Here is a 15,742-nt window from a genome sequence, read left to right as displayed (position 1 = left end):
TTGTTAAAATGGTAAATATGTTATGTATATTTTATCACAGTTAAAAAATGTATAAAGTTTCAAGAAATGGGAAAATACTATTAACAACTCTAGTAACAGTTGCATCAGCAAAAAGATCCTTCTCAAAATGAAAAAGTATCAAATATTCCTTGCTATCTTACAACTGCCAAGAGCAACTGACATCACATTCAGTTATACTGATTGAAAATTAGGTTGTTAAAAGCATAAACTTTGATGACCTAATCAATGAATTTTCAGAAAAGCTGGTCAGAAAAATCCTATGATCAAGATATTGCATAAAGTAATATATAGTATCATATAAAATTATGACACCAACAAATTTTTTTAAAATTTATGTATATATTGATACCCATGTATCTCTATTAACCTTATTATATTTTACAAATAATAAAACATTTTTTAAAGGAAAAAGCTTTATAGTTAGCTTTTTTTTTTTTTTTTGAGGCAGAGTCTCGCTCTGTCACCCAGGCTTGAGTGCAGTGGCACGATCTTGGCTCACTGCAGCCTCCACTTCCCCGGTTCAAGCAATTCTCCTGCCTCAGCCCCCTGAGTATCTGGGATTACAGGCACGCACCACCACGCCTGGCTAATCTTTTTGTATTTTTAATAGAGACAGGGTTTCACCATGTTGGCCAGTCTGGTCTCGAACCCCTGACCTCAGGTGATCCGCCTGCCTCGGCCTCCCAGAGTGCTGGGATTACAGGTGTGAGCCACCATGCCCAGCCTATAGTTAGTATATTAATGGCACGTTCCTCTGCTTTTGGAAAAGGAGCTCTGTATTCTCAGTTTTGTTTTGGCGAAGCCCCACAAATTATGTAGCTGGCCCTGGTGCCAGCTTACCCATTGATAGCCTGTCCAGCTTTGATCAAGTCACTTACCCCCTGCACCAGTTTTCTCACCTCCCAAATGGGAATATTTACCCTGCGTGAACATTTGTGCATATGTGCATGTGTATGTCTCCGTGTCTCTCTGTGTATGTGTGTGTGTATGAAAGTGGTTTGAAAAAGTATAGATGCTTTAAAATATTGGGTGGCATTGTTGTGACTGTGAATAATTTTTAACCACTGCCCTTCCTGGAGTCTGACTCTTTAGCCAAACACATTTACTTGAAATGAAGAAATTAATTCATTTAATTCATTATTTTCCATGGGGCTTTCCAGACAAACGCTTGAGAAAGGAGCTAAATGATTCATGTGGTCCATAAAGGTATCATTTTTATAGACTGGTGATTATTTTATTATTACTATTATTTTGAGATAGAGTTTTGCTCTTGTCGCCTATGCTGGAGTGCAATGGCGTGTTTTTGGCTCACTGCAACCTCCGCCTCCTGGGTTCAAGCGATTCTCCTGCCTTAGCCTTCCTAGTAGCTGGGATTACAGGCAGCCACTACCTCGCCCGGCTAATTTTTGTATTATTAGTAGAGACGGGGTTTCGCCATGTTGGCCAGGCTGGTCTCAAACTCCTGACCTCAGGTGATCCACACGACTCGGCCTCCCAGAATGCTGGGATTACAGGCATGCGCCACCATGCCTGGCCCTAGACTAGTGATTTTATAGATGGCATTTCTTCACACGACTAAAAGAGTCTAAACTGAAAATGATACGAAAACACTAGACTTCAGTCAACAGTCTTAAAAGCCTAAACTCTCAAATACACTATTTGATAAACCCTCTGACTTTTAAGTAACTCAAAGGAAAAACACCAGCAGGAGAGCAGAGTGCCCCCGGAATCGTCCTTGGGCCATCTGTAGATCTTGTCTTACGATTCAGTGCTGCTGAGTGTAAACAGAGACACTGCTGTAAATAGAAGCAAAACTGTCCCTGCACTCAGATGGCTGCATCTGGGAGCTCTGCCAAATTAGAGGATTTATGAGTCTGAGAGCCATGTGGGTTCCAAAGCAGAAGCCGGGGTCTCACATCTGAACTTCTACTTAACACACACTTGGTACAAACTCTGACAATATTGTGACCCTTGGTAAAGTGACTATTAACCCCTATCACTGGGGCTTTCCTGAGCCCTTTACACATCCTCCTGACTCTCCTTGGAGACTGTGTAGGTAGCTAGCTGGCTGAGGGGTGCGGCTAGGACCTTCAGGCAAGCTCTTCTACCAAGAGGCTGGCCCTGAAGAGCCACACTTGTAACTGATCAATAGGTAAACAAGCTGGTGGGGGTAGAACTCCGAATGCTCCACCGTTTCTGTGTCCTCGAAGTTGGTCAACATCTCCTTCCTCCAGGGTGGCAGAATCCACTTTGAAGTGTTCTCTCTCCCTGGCCCTCCCACTCCCTAACCTTTGCCCTCTTTCTAATTGCCCTGATCTCATCCCAACCTCCGTAGCTATGTTTAAAGTCCACCTCTGGGGAACAGACAGATTGAATGTTCCAGATAATCCCTTTCCCAGTCCTGCCTGACATCTGGGTAGGGGGTTTGTCCCTGGACTTCTGGGACACTGGCTGGGGTTTGAGGAGAGAACCCAGTACCTACCTGGCTGCAGGATGAAGCTGGCCAGTGGCTTCTTGGTTTTGTGGCTCAGCCTTGGGGTTGTCCTGGCTCAGAGTGACACGAGCCCTGATGCAGAGGAGTCCTATTCAGACTGGGGCCTTCGGCACCTCCGGGGAAGCTTTGAATCTGTCAACAGCTACTTCGATTCTTTTCTGGAGCTGCTGGGAGGGAAGAATGGAGTCTGTCAGTACAGGTGCCGATATGGTGAGTGTGCGGTTTCTCTTTCTGTGAAAACTGTCGCTGATGGACCCATGGGCAGCCCCAGAGAGGCCACGATCTGTCTTGGACTTTTTCCTGTTAACCATTTAGAGCTGCCAGATTTAGCAGATAAAAATGTAGGACACCCAGTGAAATGTGAAATCCAAATGAACAACAAATAAGTCATTAGTATAAGTATATCCAGTGAAATATCTGGAACATACTTATCCTGACAAATTCTTTGTTATCTCAAACTCACATTTCACTGAGCTTCCTGTATTGTATCTGGGTAACCTTCCCTGGGCCATTTTATGAGTTTGTTGTGAGGCTGTTCTTAGGAAAAGGGTACCTGGGATGGGAAGAAGGAGGGTGGGTGTGAGAGGTCTCTGTGAGGAGTTCCCAGGGATGAAAACTGAAGCTGAACATGCAGAGGAAAATCTGCCACGGGTTGCTCTTCAGTTGCTCTGTGCTCAGCTTGGAAACAAATTGTCCCTCCCCGCTGTTGCAGTTCACACCGTCCTCCCAGCTCTCGGTCCCTGACTGCCATCAATTTATTGGACTTTCCCAGAGGAGCTGTCCCTGCCTGCGGCCTCGGCAATGACAGGCCTGCTGTGGAGAGGAAGGGTTCGTGGCTCACCAGGGATCCCAAGGGCTGTCCCCTGGGCTTGGCGCCAGATGTAGAATTGTGAGCTAGCAGGAGCACTTCCCCTACCTTGCCTGAGTAGGACTGGGGTACACAGGAGCTAAGGTGCACACCTGACTGCCGGCACGGAGTCCCTGGCACGAGTGCTTCCTTCACTGGGCCCTGGAAATTAATGTAATGGGAGCAAAATGTGGAGCCCCAGGCCCTGAAGCTGGGTAGCACCTTGTAATTGCCAATGCGCATGAAAGCATGCACAGTCTCAGGTCATGGGTAGCATTAGTTTTATGGTTTAATTAGTCAACTATCTCATCATGGGATTAGAAATGAAAATGGTCAGTTTAGCCTAACAGGAAAAATTATTTGAGAAATATTCTCTCCAAATAACAGAGAAAAAGTCCGCTTTCAAGAGATGCACAAAAAAACTACAAACTTCCCGGACTCACCCCATAAGTCTCTCTATTCGTTTTTGAGTGGGGAAAATCGCTTCCTTATACACTAACAGTGACTAGGAGGTAATGGTTAATCATTGCATCAGGACCCAAAGTTTTGCAGCATAGATGGTTTAACCATCTATAGTTAAAATCTATGGTTTAACCATCTATGCTGCAGCTTCTTTGTGAAAGCTTCACAGAGAAAAATGCCTGGTCTGTTAGGACCCACCTGGCCCTGAAACCGTGTATTTGGCTAAGGCAGTTAGACCAATGCAGAGGCCTTGCCACTGGATTATGCTCACCTCGTTTGCACAGATGGGGCAGGGAAGGGGTTGACTCACTTCAGACATTGGAATCAACACAGGTGTTTTCCTTCCTAAAGGCAACACAAGACTAATATCTGTGGTTCAGCAAATAGGTAACAGCAGGAATTTCTATTAGGAAATCAAGAACCAAACCCTCTTCTTCCTTCTCTAGCAAAACAGCATTAAAAGACTTCAGCAAATTTTAGTTGCAGAGCCTCTGGCTGGGCAGGGTGGACGCCAGCAGCAACTGGTGGGGGATGGGAAGAGTAAATAGAAAGAAGAGGAAGGCAAATAACTCTTCTCACTTTGTGTAAAACGGCCTGCTCAATGAGAGGCCTGAAAAACACTTAGAAAAATAGGGGACTACGCCTCCTTACCTTGGAACCCAGTGGAGCCAAAAACCTGGCGGCTGTGCCCAAGAGTACAAAATATCTTCTCAAATTGATTGTGAATCGAGCAATCTTTGGAACAGACAACGCCTACTAACGAGTCTGCGCTTTTGTAGTTTGCTCTGTGACACAGCTCTCATGCACCGTGCTTGTTTTTTAAGTAGTGATTCTCAAACTCGCCTGTGCATTGAAGCCCCTGGAGGGCTGATTTAAATAGGTCGCCGGGCCCCACTCCAGGTGTTTCTGATTAGTAAGAGTTTCTGGGCTTAGGAGATCCTCCTGCCTCAGCCTCTCAGTTAGCTTGGGCTACAAGTATGCGCCACCATGCCCAGATAATGTTGTAACTTTTTGTAGAGAAGGGAGTCTCACCATCTTACCCAGGCTGGTCTCCAACTCCGGGGTTCCAGCAATCCTCCCAACTTGGCCTCCCAAATTGCTGGGATTATAGGCGTGAGCCACAGCACCAGCCAGATCTTACCTTTGATAGGTACTAACTACTATTTAAAACAGCGGCTTTCTAACTTGGGTACACTTCAGATCACCTGAAGGGCTTTAACAACACCTGGCACCAAATCAATTAAATCAAAATTCCTGTGGGTTGGTCCCAGACATCAGTAGTTTAACGTTTTACCCAGGTGATTGCAAAGCACAGCCGAGGTAAAGGAATGCCATTCTATGACGTCATTCTTAGAGAACTTCAGCCCACAGGTTAAATTATGCAGGCAGATAAAACTGTGTATGTATCCTGGTAGCCCATGATAGCATGTCAACATTGTTTTCCGTGCTTCTCGTATCTAAAGTAATTTGTTCTCGTGCCAACACACAAAATCTGTACTTGTCAGACAAGTGGGCTATAAATATGACAAGATCCAGCGTGTGTCAATGGCATACCTAGCACAGCTGTCATTAAGGAGTCTGTACCAGCTGGGCGCTGTGGCTCAAGCCTGTAATCCCAGCACTTTGGGAGGCCGAGGTGGGCAGATCACGAGGTCAAGAGATCGAGACCATCCTGGCTAACATGGTGAAACCCTGTCTCTACTAAAAATACAAAAAAAAAATAGCCGGGCGTGGTGGCGGGCGCCTGTAGTCCCAGCTACTCGGGAGGCTGAGGCAGAAGAATGGTGTGAACCCGGGAGGTGGAGCTTGCAGTGAGCCGAGATTGCGCCACTGCACTCCAGCCTGGGCAACAGAGCGAGACTCCGTCTGAAAAAAAAAAAAAAGACTCTGTACCAATGCAAACAAGATTTCCTTGAGAATTGTTTCCAAAATGTAGATACCCTTTTCCATCTCCAGAGATTCTGATGCAATAGGCCTGTGGAGGGACCTTGGAACTGCACTTTTTTTTTTTTTTTTTTTTTTTTGAGACAGAGTCTCACTCTATCACCCAGGCTGGAATGCACCACCACCACGCCCAGCTAATTTTTTGTATTTTTAGTAGAGATGGGGTTTCATTGTGAGCTAGGATGGTCTCGATCTCCTGATCTCGTGATCCGCCCCCCTCGGCCTCCCAAAGTGCTGGGATTACAGATGTGAGCCACCGCGGCCGGCTGGAACTGCACTTTTAATGGGTAGTCTTTGAACCAGACTTTGAGAAATAAGCATGGTAATGGAAAAATCATGGATTTGAATTTAGGGGAAAATATCCCATTGCTGGTGACCTTGGGTGAGTTATCTGACTCTCTCAACCTTAGTTTCCTCAAATATGTAAAAATAGTGTTACTAATACCCACCTTGCAAAGGTGTTGTGAGAATTAAAGATAATATACATAAAGAATCAGTAGTATATAGAGAGCATGGTAGGTACCAAACAAATTTTATAAACGTTATGAGAAAGACAATCTAGTGAACAGGTTAATTGCATTCAGATTCTTCCAGTTCTCTTTCAACATAAAAATGAAAAATCCCAGGAATCCCAGTGGCTGGACAACAGCCTCTCAGCTTCTGGAAGAAGTCCCTCGAGGGAACAATGACTGGAGAGTTACCTGCCTCACGAAGGTCTCTGGAGCTGGGTCAATGGAGCAGAGTTTCTATGATGATGCTGTTCACGCTTTCACACTTTAATAAAAGATCCTGAAAATGAATTTCTTCCTGGATTTAGTTCCAAGAGTAAAAGTATCTTAAAAGTTTCTTTAACCATCAGTCTATTGTAATCCCAGCACTTTGGGAGGCTGAGGCAGGTGGATCATTTGAAGTCAGGAGTTTGAGACCAGCCTGGCCAACATGGTGAAACCCCATCTGTACTAAAAATACAAAAATTAGCTGGGTGTGGTGGCGCGACCTGTAATCCTAGCTACTTGGGAGGCTGAGGCAGGAGAATCACTTGAACCCGGGAGGCGGAGGTTGCAGTGAGCCGAGATCACGCCATTGCACTCCAGCCTGGGCAACAGAGCGAGATTAAGTTTCAAAAATAAACACATAAATAAAAATAAATATCGGTCTATTTTTTAAAGAGAATTTTTATCTGACGTTTTACAGCAAAATTTTATAAACCTGTGAGTTTGTATCTTTTTCCAGGGAAATAACTCACAGACTTCATCAGATTCTCCAGGGGATCCAGAGCCCAAAAAATGAAAACAGCCACTGGCTTAGAGGCAAACAGATTATTCTTGTTTTTGGGTGACTGACCTCCTAGTCTGCTGGGGACTCAGGGAGTAGGGGAGATGCTCCTGGGATGTGGGACTTTCAGTACTAACACTGGGATGGTACCAGGCAAACCAGGACAAGTTGGTCACCCTACCTTTTGCAGTAACTTAATCTGTTTTCGCAACTGTAATACAGAGTTCTTCTCTTCAGGAGAATTGCCTCTGTCCTGCTGTGTTCCGTTGATGTGTTAGTCATGTTGCATCTGAGTGTTTCTGGGAGGAAGGAAGACATACTTTTCTTTCTTTTTTTTTTCTGGAATTTTGTTTTTCTTGAGATGGAGTCTCCCTCTGTCACCCAGGCTGGAGTGCAGTGGCACCATCTCGGCTCTCTGCAGTCTCCACCTTCTGGGTTCAAGTGATTCTCCTGCCTCAGCCTCCTGGTGTAGCTGGGATTACAGGCATGCGCCACCACGCCCAGCTACTTTGTATTTTTAGTAGTGACGGGCTTTCACCATGTTGGCCAGGCTGGTCTCGAACTTGTGACCTCAGGTGATCCCCCTGCTGGGCTTCCTAAAGTGCTGGGATTACAGGTGTGAGCCACTGCTCCCCGCCTGGAAATTATTTTTTCTCACGTTTGAGACAGCTAGTCGGGGTTGTTGATGAAGCCATGCCTATAATAGTTTAGTAAATACTCTTATTATTCATTTGGTATCATTATCTGTTCTTTATAACAATACAACATTAATAGAAAAATCATACTATTAAGTGGAAAATTGTAAAACAAATGACAAAGACACAATATGTATACCACAAAAAGGTTCTTACGAACTGTGAAGAAATAGGCGAAAGGTCTAAAAGAAAAATGAGCAAAGAATGGAAATAGGCAATTGACAGAAAAGAAAAACTAAATGGTTTGCATACAAATAATATGGTTGAATTCAGTATTGATCAGGGGCCTACAAATTAAAGTAACAATGAGATGCCACTTTTAGCCAACAGAGTGGCAAAATTTAAAAGAAGAGTGATAAGAACTATTGCTGCCAGAGAGGAAAAAATCACTCCCGTGAATTTCTTTTGGAAATACAAATGTTAATCCTTTTTTTAATGTTGATTTTTAAGTTCTGGGGTACATGTGCAGGATGTGCAGTTTGGTTACACAGGCAAATGTGTGCCACGGTGGTTTGCTGCAGATGTACCTTTCAATAAAGCGTACTCACTCCCTGCTAGCACCTCCCGGGGAACCAGCTGGGTGGAGAGGATGGATGCACCCTCCCGGGAAGGCAAAACTCTTGCCCTGGGACACAAAGCCCTGAAAGTTTGTGCTGCTCTTTCCAGTGACAGAGATAAAAGGGTGGGCTCAGGAGGCAGTGTCCACCACTGGCAGGCAGAGCTCTTGGATTCTTGGCTAACTCTTCTCAATCTCCCTCCAGTTTGTCTTTTAGACTTTTATGGTATTTCACTTTATTCAGAAGCTTTTAAGTTTTATAAGATCAAATCTGTCAGTCTCTTTCTTTATGGCTTCTGAATTTTATGTCTTGATTAGAAAACCATCCTCACATCAAGATTAGAACAGTCTTCTGCTGTTTTTTTTCTGTGAACGCAGCCATAGCTAAATCATGAGTGCGGCTGTGTTCCAATAAAACTTTTTTTATGAACACTAAAATGTGAATTTGAACAGGATCAAGTTGTCGGCCTCTCACTCCTATAAACAGCTCCAGCCAGAAAATAAAACATCTGTGGATATGATACATTATTAATGCCTAGACTTAAAACATCAACCATAAGCTCCTCAAACGATAATTTGAGGATATGGTATTCTTGAATGATTTCTGTTTCTGCCTAGACTGAAACCATTACCTTTTGTCTTAGAACTTATACTTTCAGCTTCATTTCTAAACAGAATTTCTGCAGTTAACATAAAACATTAAATAAAATAAAAATAACCATCATCAGCTGCAGGCTGGATAGGAATTCCATTCCGGTATCTTTCAAACTAGAATAGCAGAGTTTTATCTTCTGTGAGTTATCAAGGGCAAAAAGGCAGAGGGTAACCCAAGAAACTGAGCCAAGTCTGTAGCGAATGCCCTTTTCAGCAAAGTTGTGAAAAAGATGTTTCCTTCTCTGGCTAGGCGTGGTGGCTCACGCCTGTAACCTTGGCACTTTGGGAGGCCGAGGAGGGCAGATCACTTAAGGTCAGGTGTTCAAGACCAGCCTGGACAACATGGCGAAACCCTGTCTCTACTAAAAATACAAAAACTTAGCCAGGCGTGGTGGCAGGCACCTGTAATCCCAGCTACTCCAGAGGCTGAGGCAGGAGAATGGCTTGAATCCAGAAGGCAGAGGTTGCAGTGAGCTGAGATGCCATCTTGAGTGTGAGGCTACCATGATGAGACTAGTGTCCTCGTAAGAAGAGAAAGAGAAAGAAGAGAAGACAAGGCCATCTGCAAGCTGGGAAGAAGGCCCTCACCAGATATGGAATGCACTGGCATCCTGATCTTGGAATTCCCAGCCTTCAGCACTGTGAGGAATAAATTTCTGCTGTGTAAGCCATCCAGTCTATGGTATTTTTGTTATAGCATCCAAACTGCCTGAGACAGGGAGTGACTGCTGAATGGGCACAAGGTCTACCTTGGGGGTGATGAAAATGTTTTTGAACTAGATAAAGGTGATGGTTGTACAACATTGTGAATATATTTAATTGCATACTTTAAGATGGTTAATTTTGTGTTATCTGAATTTCACCTCAATAAGAAAAAGAAGGCTGGGTGCCGTGGTTCATGCCTATAATCTCAGCCCTTTGGAAAGCCAAGACGGGTGGATAGCTTCAGTCTGGGAATTCAAGACTAGCTTGGGCAACATAGCAAAACCCCATCTTCACAAAAAAATACAAAAATTAGTCAGGTGCAGTGATAGCACTTGTGGTCCCAGCTACTAGGGAGGCTGAGGTGGGAGGCTTGCTTGGGCCTGGGAGATTGAGGCTGTAGTGTGCCAAGGTCACACCACTGCACTCCAGCCTGGGTGACAGAGTGAGAGGCCCTGTCTCAAAAAATAAAAGAAAAGAAGAAAATGAAAAGAGGCAGGGCACAGTGGCTCATGCCTGTAATTCTAGCAGCTCATTAAGCTGAGGTTGGAGAGCTGCTTGCGCCTAGGAGTTTAAGACCAGCCTGGGCAACATAGCAAGACCCCATCTCTATAAAAAAATTTACAAGTTAGCCATGCATGATGGCATGCACCTGCAGTCATAGCTACGTGGACAGCTGAGGCAGGAGGATCACTTGAACCAGGGAGCTTGAAGCTGCAGTGAGCTATGATTGTGCCACTGCACTCCAACCTGGGTGACACAGCGAGACCCCATCTCTTAAAAAAAAAGAAGAAGAAAAAAATAAATAGTTACACCATCAAAAAAGTGAAAAGACAACCCACAGAATGGGAGAAAATGTTTGCAGATTTGACAAGGCACTTGCTTCCAAAATACATAAAGAACACTTACAACTCAACAGTAAAAAGATAAATAACTCAATTATAGAGTGGGTAGAGGCTTTAAAAAGACATTTTCCAAAAGAATTTATATGAATGGCCAATAAGCACATAAAAAGATGCTCAACATAATCATTAGAGAAATGCAAATCAAAACTACCGTGAAACACCACCTCACTCCCGCCAGGATGGCTACAATAAAAAAGACAGACAATAGCTAGTGTTAGTGAGGATGTGGAGAAACTGGAACCCTCATGCATTGCTGGTGGGAATGTGGTGCAGCCACTTTGGAAAACAGTGTGGCAATTCCTTAAAATGTTCAACAGAGTTACCATATGACCCAGCAATCCTATTCTTATGGAGAAATGAAACACATGTCCACACAAAAACCTGTCTACAAATATTAGTAGCAGTATTATTCATAATAGCTAAAGGGTGAAAACAACGCAAATGTCTATTAACCGATGAATGGGTAAACAAAATATGGTATGCCTATACAATGGAAGGTTTTTCTGGCAATAAAAAGAACTTAAGTACTGATACATACTACAACATGTATGAAACCAGAAAACATTATGCTAAGTGAAAGAAGCCAGACACTAAAGGCCACCTGTTGTATGATTTAATTCATGTGAAGGAGTTGCCTAGGGCTGGGGGTAGGGAGATGGGAGTGGTGACTAATGGGTACAGGGTTTCTTTTTGAGATTATAATGTTCTAAAATTAGATTATGGTGTTGACTGGACAACTATGTGGATATGCCAAAACCATTGAATCGTACACATTAAATAAGTGAATGTATATGATATATGAATTATAGCTCAATAAAGCTGTCATAGAAAAAAATATAACAAAGAGATTAAAATCATAATGGCAGACCAGGCAAGGTGGCTCACACCTGTAATCCCAGCACTTTGGGAGGCCAAGGTGGGTGGATCACTTGAGGCCAGGAGTTCGAGACCAGCCTGGCCAACATAGTGAAACCCCAGCTCTACTAAAAATACAAAAAGTAGCTGGGTGTGATGGTGTGCACCTGTAACCCCAGCTACTCAGGAGGCTGAGGCAGAAGAATCACTTGAACTTGGGAGGCAGAGACTGCAGTGAGCCAAGATTGCACCACTGCACTCCAGCCTGGGCGACAGAGTGAGATTCCGTCTCAAAAAAAAAAAAAAAAAAATCATAATGGCAACTGAAACAGTTATATATTATTGAGCAACAAGGTACCTCAAAACTTAGCAGCTTACAGTAGCAAAGATTATATCACACAGTTGCTAAGGGTCGGGGATCCTGGAGTGGCTTTGCTGGGCAATTCTGGCTCAGTTTCTCGTAAGGTTGAGGTCATGTTGCCCAGCTGATGCTGCCATCTCTGGAGATTCAGCTGGGGCTGGAGGATCTCTTGTTAAATTCATGTGGCTATTGTCAGGAGGTTTTAGTTCTTTGCCAGATGGGTCTTTCCATGGGACTGTTCATGACATAACTTCCCCTAGAGTGAACGGTGAGAGAGGGAGAATAAGAGAGTCCAAGACAGAAATTGTGGTCTTTTATAGCTTAGTCTTAGGAGGAGCACACCTCCACGTCTGCAGTATTCTCTTGGTCACACAGACCACTCCTGGGACTATATACAAGGAGGTGAATACCAGGAGGTGGGGATCCTTGGAAGTCATCTTGGACCACAATGTTATAACCACATGTATCACAGCAACAAATACCCAAAGTGTGGCAGAAACTGCTTAGTGTCCCCTAATGTCCATTCTTCCTCTTTTCTACAGTATCAAGCCCCTCCTTCCACGTTTTAGCTGGGCTCATGGCTGCCCACTTCATTTTCTAGCCCACCTTTGCAACCAGATTTTGCCATTTGATTAAGGTCTGGCCAGAGGGAAGTATGAGGAAGTGACGGGTATAACATTCTGGAGTGTGTTTACTGAAGAGAGGGGCTGGACGCTTCCAACTCCTCCCGTCCTGTTACAGGTAATATGGATGTTGGCTGAAGCGCCATCTTAGACCATGAGAGCCAGGGCTACACTCTACAGCTGGTAGAGTAGAAAGCTGGAAGCAGCCTGGGTTCCAGGAAAGTGCAGATTTACTATACCAGAGGCATGAGTCTTAGCTCCGGATTTTTATGAGATATTCCATCTTGTTTAAGGATCTGAATAATATAGGTATATAGAAAGTATAATACACATATGGAGAAAATTGCAGTGCTCTGTTGAATGACATACAGGAAGACATAAGTAAACAGAGAACTATACCGTGTCTGTATTTGGGAAGACTGAGTATCCTAAGAAAGGCAGCTGTCTCCAAATCTATACATTCGATGAATTTTTCAATAAAACTCTTGACCATCTTTCTTGCAGAATTTACTAAGTTGGTTCTACAAATTCAAAAAAATTGCAAAGTTCTTTGTGAGAGTAAAGGTCCAAGCATAATCAAGACAATTTTGCAGAATGATACAAAGTGAGGGCTTTAAAATATAAACTTAGTGTCTAAAAGTTAAAACAGAATGATGAGTGCAAAGAGGCTTCAACAGCACCCTAAACCTGTACTTTAACTGTCACATTTAATTAAAAAACAAAAAACATTTATAGCAAGTTTGGCAGATGTTAACATTTATTATGTTTGTGCATTTGGTACGAGTTGTTTGTTTCTCTGACTTTTCAACAGTTTTGAAATATTTCATAATACGAAATAATTAAAAAATAAATACCTGGTAGGAGAAGATTGAAGGAAGGAAGGAAGGAAGGAAAGAAAGAAAGAATGAATGAATAAAAGAAAAGAAAAAAAGAAGCAGAAGAAGAAAAGGAAGGAAGGAGAAGAAGGAGGAGGAGGAGAAGAAGAAGAAGGAAGAAGAAGAAGAGAAAGAAAGAGAAAGAGAGAGAGAAAGAAAGAAAAGAAAAAAAAAGAAAAGAAAGAAAAGAAAGAAAGAAAGAAAAAGAGAAAGAAAGAAAGAAGGAGTGTCTTATGCCTTACTCTAAGGTCTTGTATCTCGTAAAAAGAGGCAGAGATGTGGTGAAGGAGCATGGGTTTTGGAGACAAACAGGAAATCTGACTTTATATCCTATTTCCCCCACTTTTTCTATGACGTTAGGTAAGTCATGCGACTTTTTAGCCCGAGTTTCTTATCTGGATAATGGGATAAAATACCCACTGCAGATGGCTGTCCTGAGGTCATGTCAGGTCAAGGTTATCTTTACCTGTGGGCACTGCCGTCGATGTAACTGATAAAGCTTCTCTCTACACATTTGAAAGATCATAAAAAACAGAAATTCAAAGCTGTTCAGATCATTTCTGCTTACTTCTATGAAATAAATGCCTAAGATACCACATCAGGGTGATTTCTTTGCTCTTTGCTCAATCATACTCTAGGTTTATGGAATCTTGCTTGAATCTCCTGCAAGTTAAAACCCTTTTGTGGTGTTGTTACAACTCCGATTCCTTCAGTGTACGATAAGTTGTGTTCTGCTTGTTCTTTGAGTGGCGTATGGTCTTGCAGTGGTTAAGGAATGAGGAAACTTGAGCTTTAGTTGGGTTTTGCCATGGCCCTTATCTTCAAGGTTATGCATTTAAAAAACATTAGACATGTCAGTAAAGAAGTGCTCACTGAGTGCGGTGGCTCACGCCTGTAATCCCAGCACTTTGGGAGGCCGAGGCAGGTGGATCACTCGAGGTCAGGAGTTCGAGACCAACCTGGCCAACATGGTGAAACCCTGTCTCTTCTAAAATTACAAAAATTAGCTGGGCGTGGTGGCCCATGCCTGTAATCCCAGCTACTTGGGAGGCTGAGGCACGAGAATTGCTTGAACTCAGGAGGCAGAGGTTGCGATAAGCCAAGATCACACCACTGTACTCCAGCCTGGGTGACAGAGAGAACCTGTCTCAAAAAAAAAAAAAAAAAAAAAAAAGCTCATGAGATTTTTTGAGATTAGGAGAAAAAGTCAGAGTCGTCTGAAAGTCATTATTCTTCTGTGACATCATCATCATCATCACCTGATTCGGATGTGAGGAACAGTGACTTTTAAAGAAAAAGTGAAATATGCTTTTAGAAAATTTTCATTTGATGAATGTTCCCAAATGCTTGATTTCTAAATATTTCTTCTTGCTTTCCTTTCTTCCTCCTGCAAGGAAAGGCACCGATGCCCAGACCTGGCTACAAGCCCCAAGAGCCCAACGGCTGCGGCTCCTATTTCCTGGGTCTCAAGGTACCAGAAAGTGTATGTACTGCCAGCATTACCTTCTTGGTTGATTGGTTCTGACTGAGAGCAATCCTAGAGTTATCCTTGATGGAAGTGATTGTTTCTGGAAAAAAGTTGAGCAATACAATTAAGTATTTTAAGGATATGAGGGAGAGAATTTTCAAAGAAGATATGTGATTTCCTTTTCCCAGGGACAGCTGTCCCTCAGATAAACCCTTGGTAGTGGATCAGAACTTTGAAATCACCACTGAAAATGTCAGCTGAGACTTAGGACATCACGACATAACTTAATTTGAGATAGATCTGACAGGTTTGACTTATTGAAATTAGTGGACCATTCCAGTGATGTGCCGGAGCCAGCTGGTGCTGGCCAGTGAGAGCTGATTGTTACATATCATCATGACTTTTGCAAGCAGCTGACTTCATGTTAGTAGTGCCAAACTGGCTATGTTTGGAGTGCTGACATCGTAGAAATCTGCAAACACACAAACATACCCCATGCCCTGCTAATTTTTGTATTTTTGGTAGAAACGGGGTTTCACCATGTTGGCCAGGGTGGTCTCGAACTCCTGACCTCAAGTGATCCACCCACCTCGGCCTCCCAAAGGTGACTGGGATTATAGTCGTGAGCCACCACGCCCAGACACATGTGGCATTTTATGAACTTAGTTACACAGTTTATGCCACTACATTTACAGTTGTTTATAGGATGCTTAGTAAGCATGGGTGTGTGTGAGATGTTGTGGTTTAACTACAGCCCTCTTGTGATCAGGAGCTGTGTGTTCTATACCCACTCTACTTTCCAACACATCCACACACACTCACACACACACACCTTTAAAATAGTGCTGTCTGGGATGCTGGTGATCTCTTGATGAACTGAGGCTGAATTTTTTTATACTTCTTAGCCGTAGAATCCTTTGCTCACACAAAATCTCACATGGGAATGTTAAGTGTTAATTAATTTAGAAGCCCTGTGGCTCTGCTCTCTTGACTACCCTTCCGGTC

General features: G+C 43.3%; 1 protein-coding gene across 4 annotated transcripts in view; it reads left to right on the top strand.

Moving 5' to 3' along the window:
• The first annotated feature begins 2,336 nt into the window (after nucleotides 1–2,336).
• Nucleotides 2,337–15,742, top strand: part of LOC105466031 (phospholipase A2 group XIIB) — a 29,256-nt gene continuing 15,850 nt past the window's right edge. The window contains exons 1-2 of one of the 4 annotated variants that reach the window (XM_011714860.3): nucleotides 2,337–2,725; nucleotides 14,664–14,740. In XM_011714860.3, the coding sequence (XP_011713162.2) occupies nucleotides 2,515–2,725; nucleotides 14,664–14,740 (288 nt within the window). In that variant the 5' untranslated portion in view covers nucleotides 2,337–2,514. Of the gene's footprint in view, nucleotides 2,726–14,663; nucleotides 14,753–15,742 lie in introns of all 4 variants that reach the window. The other 3 variants (XM_011714859.3, XM_011714858.3, XM_024787990.2) reach the window with 3 other exon arrangements.

The sequence above is a fragment of the Macaca nemestrina genome, chromosome 9 (genome assembly GCF_043159975.1).
Source record: "Macaca nemestrina isolate mMacNem1 chromosome 9, mMacNem.hap1, whole genome shotgun sequence".
Taxonomy (NCBI): domain Eukaryota; kingdom Metazoa; phylum Chordata; class Mammalia; order Primates; family Cercopithecidae; genus Macaca; species Macaca nemestrina.
This window is presented reverse-complemented; position numbering and strand designations above follow the sequence as displayed.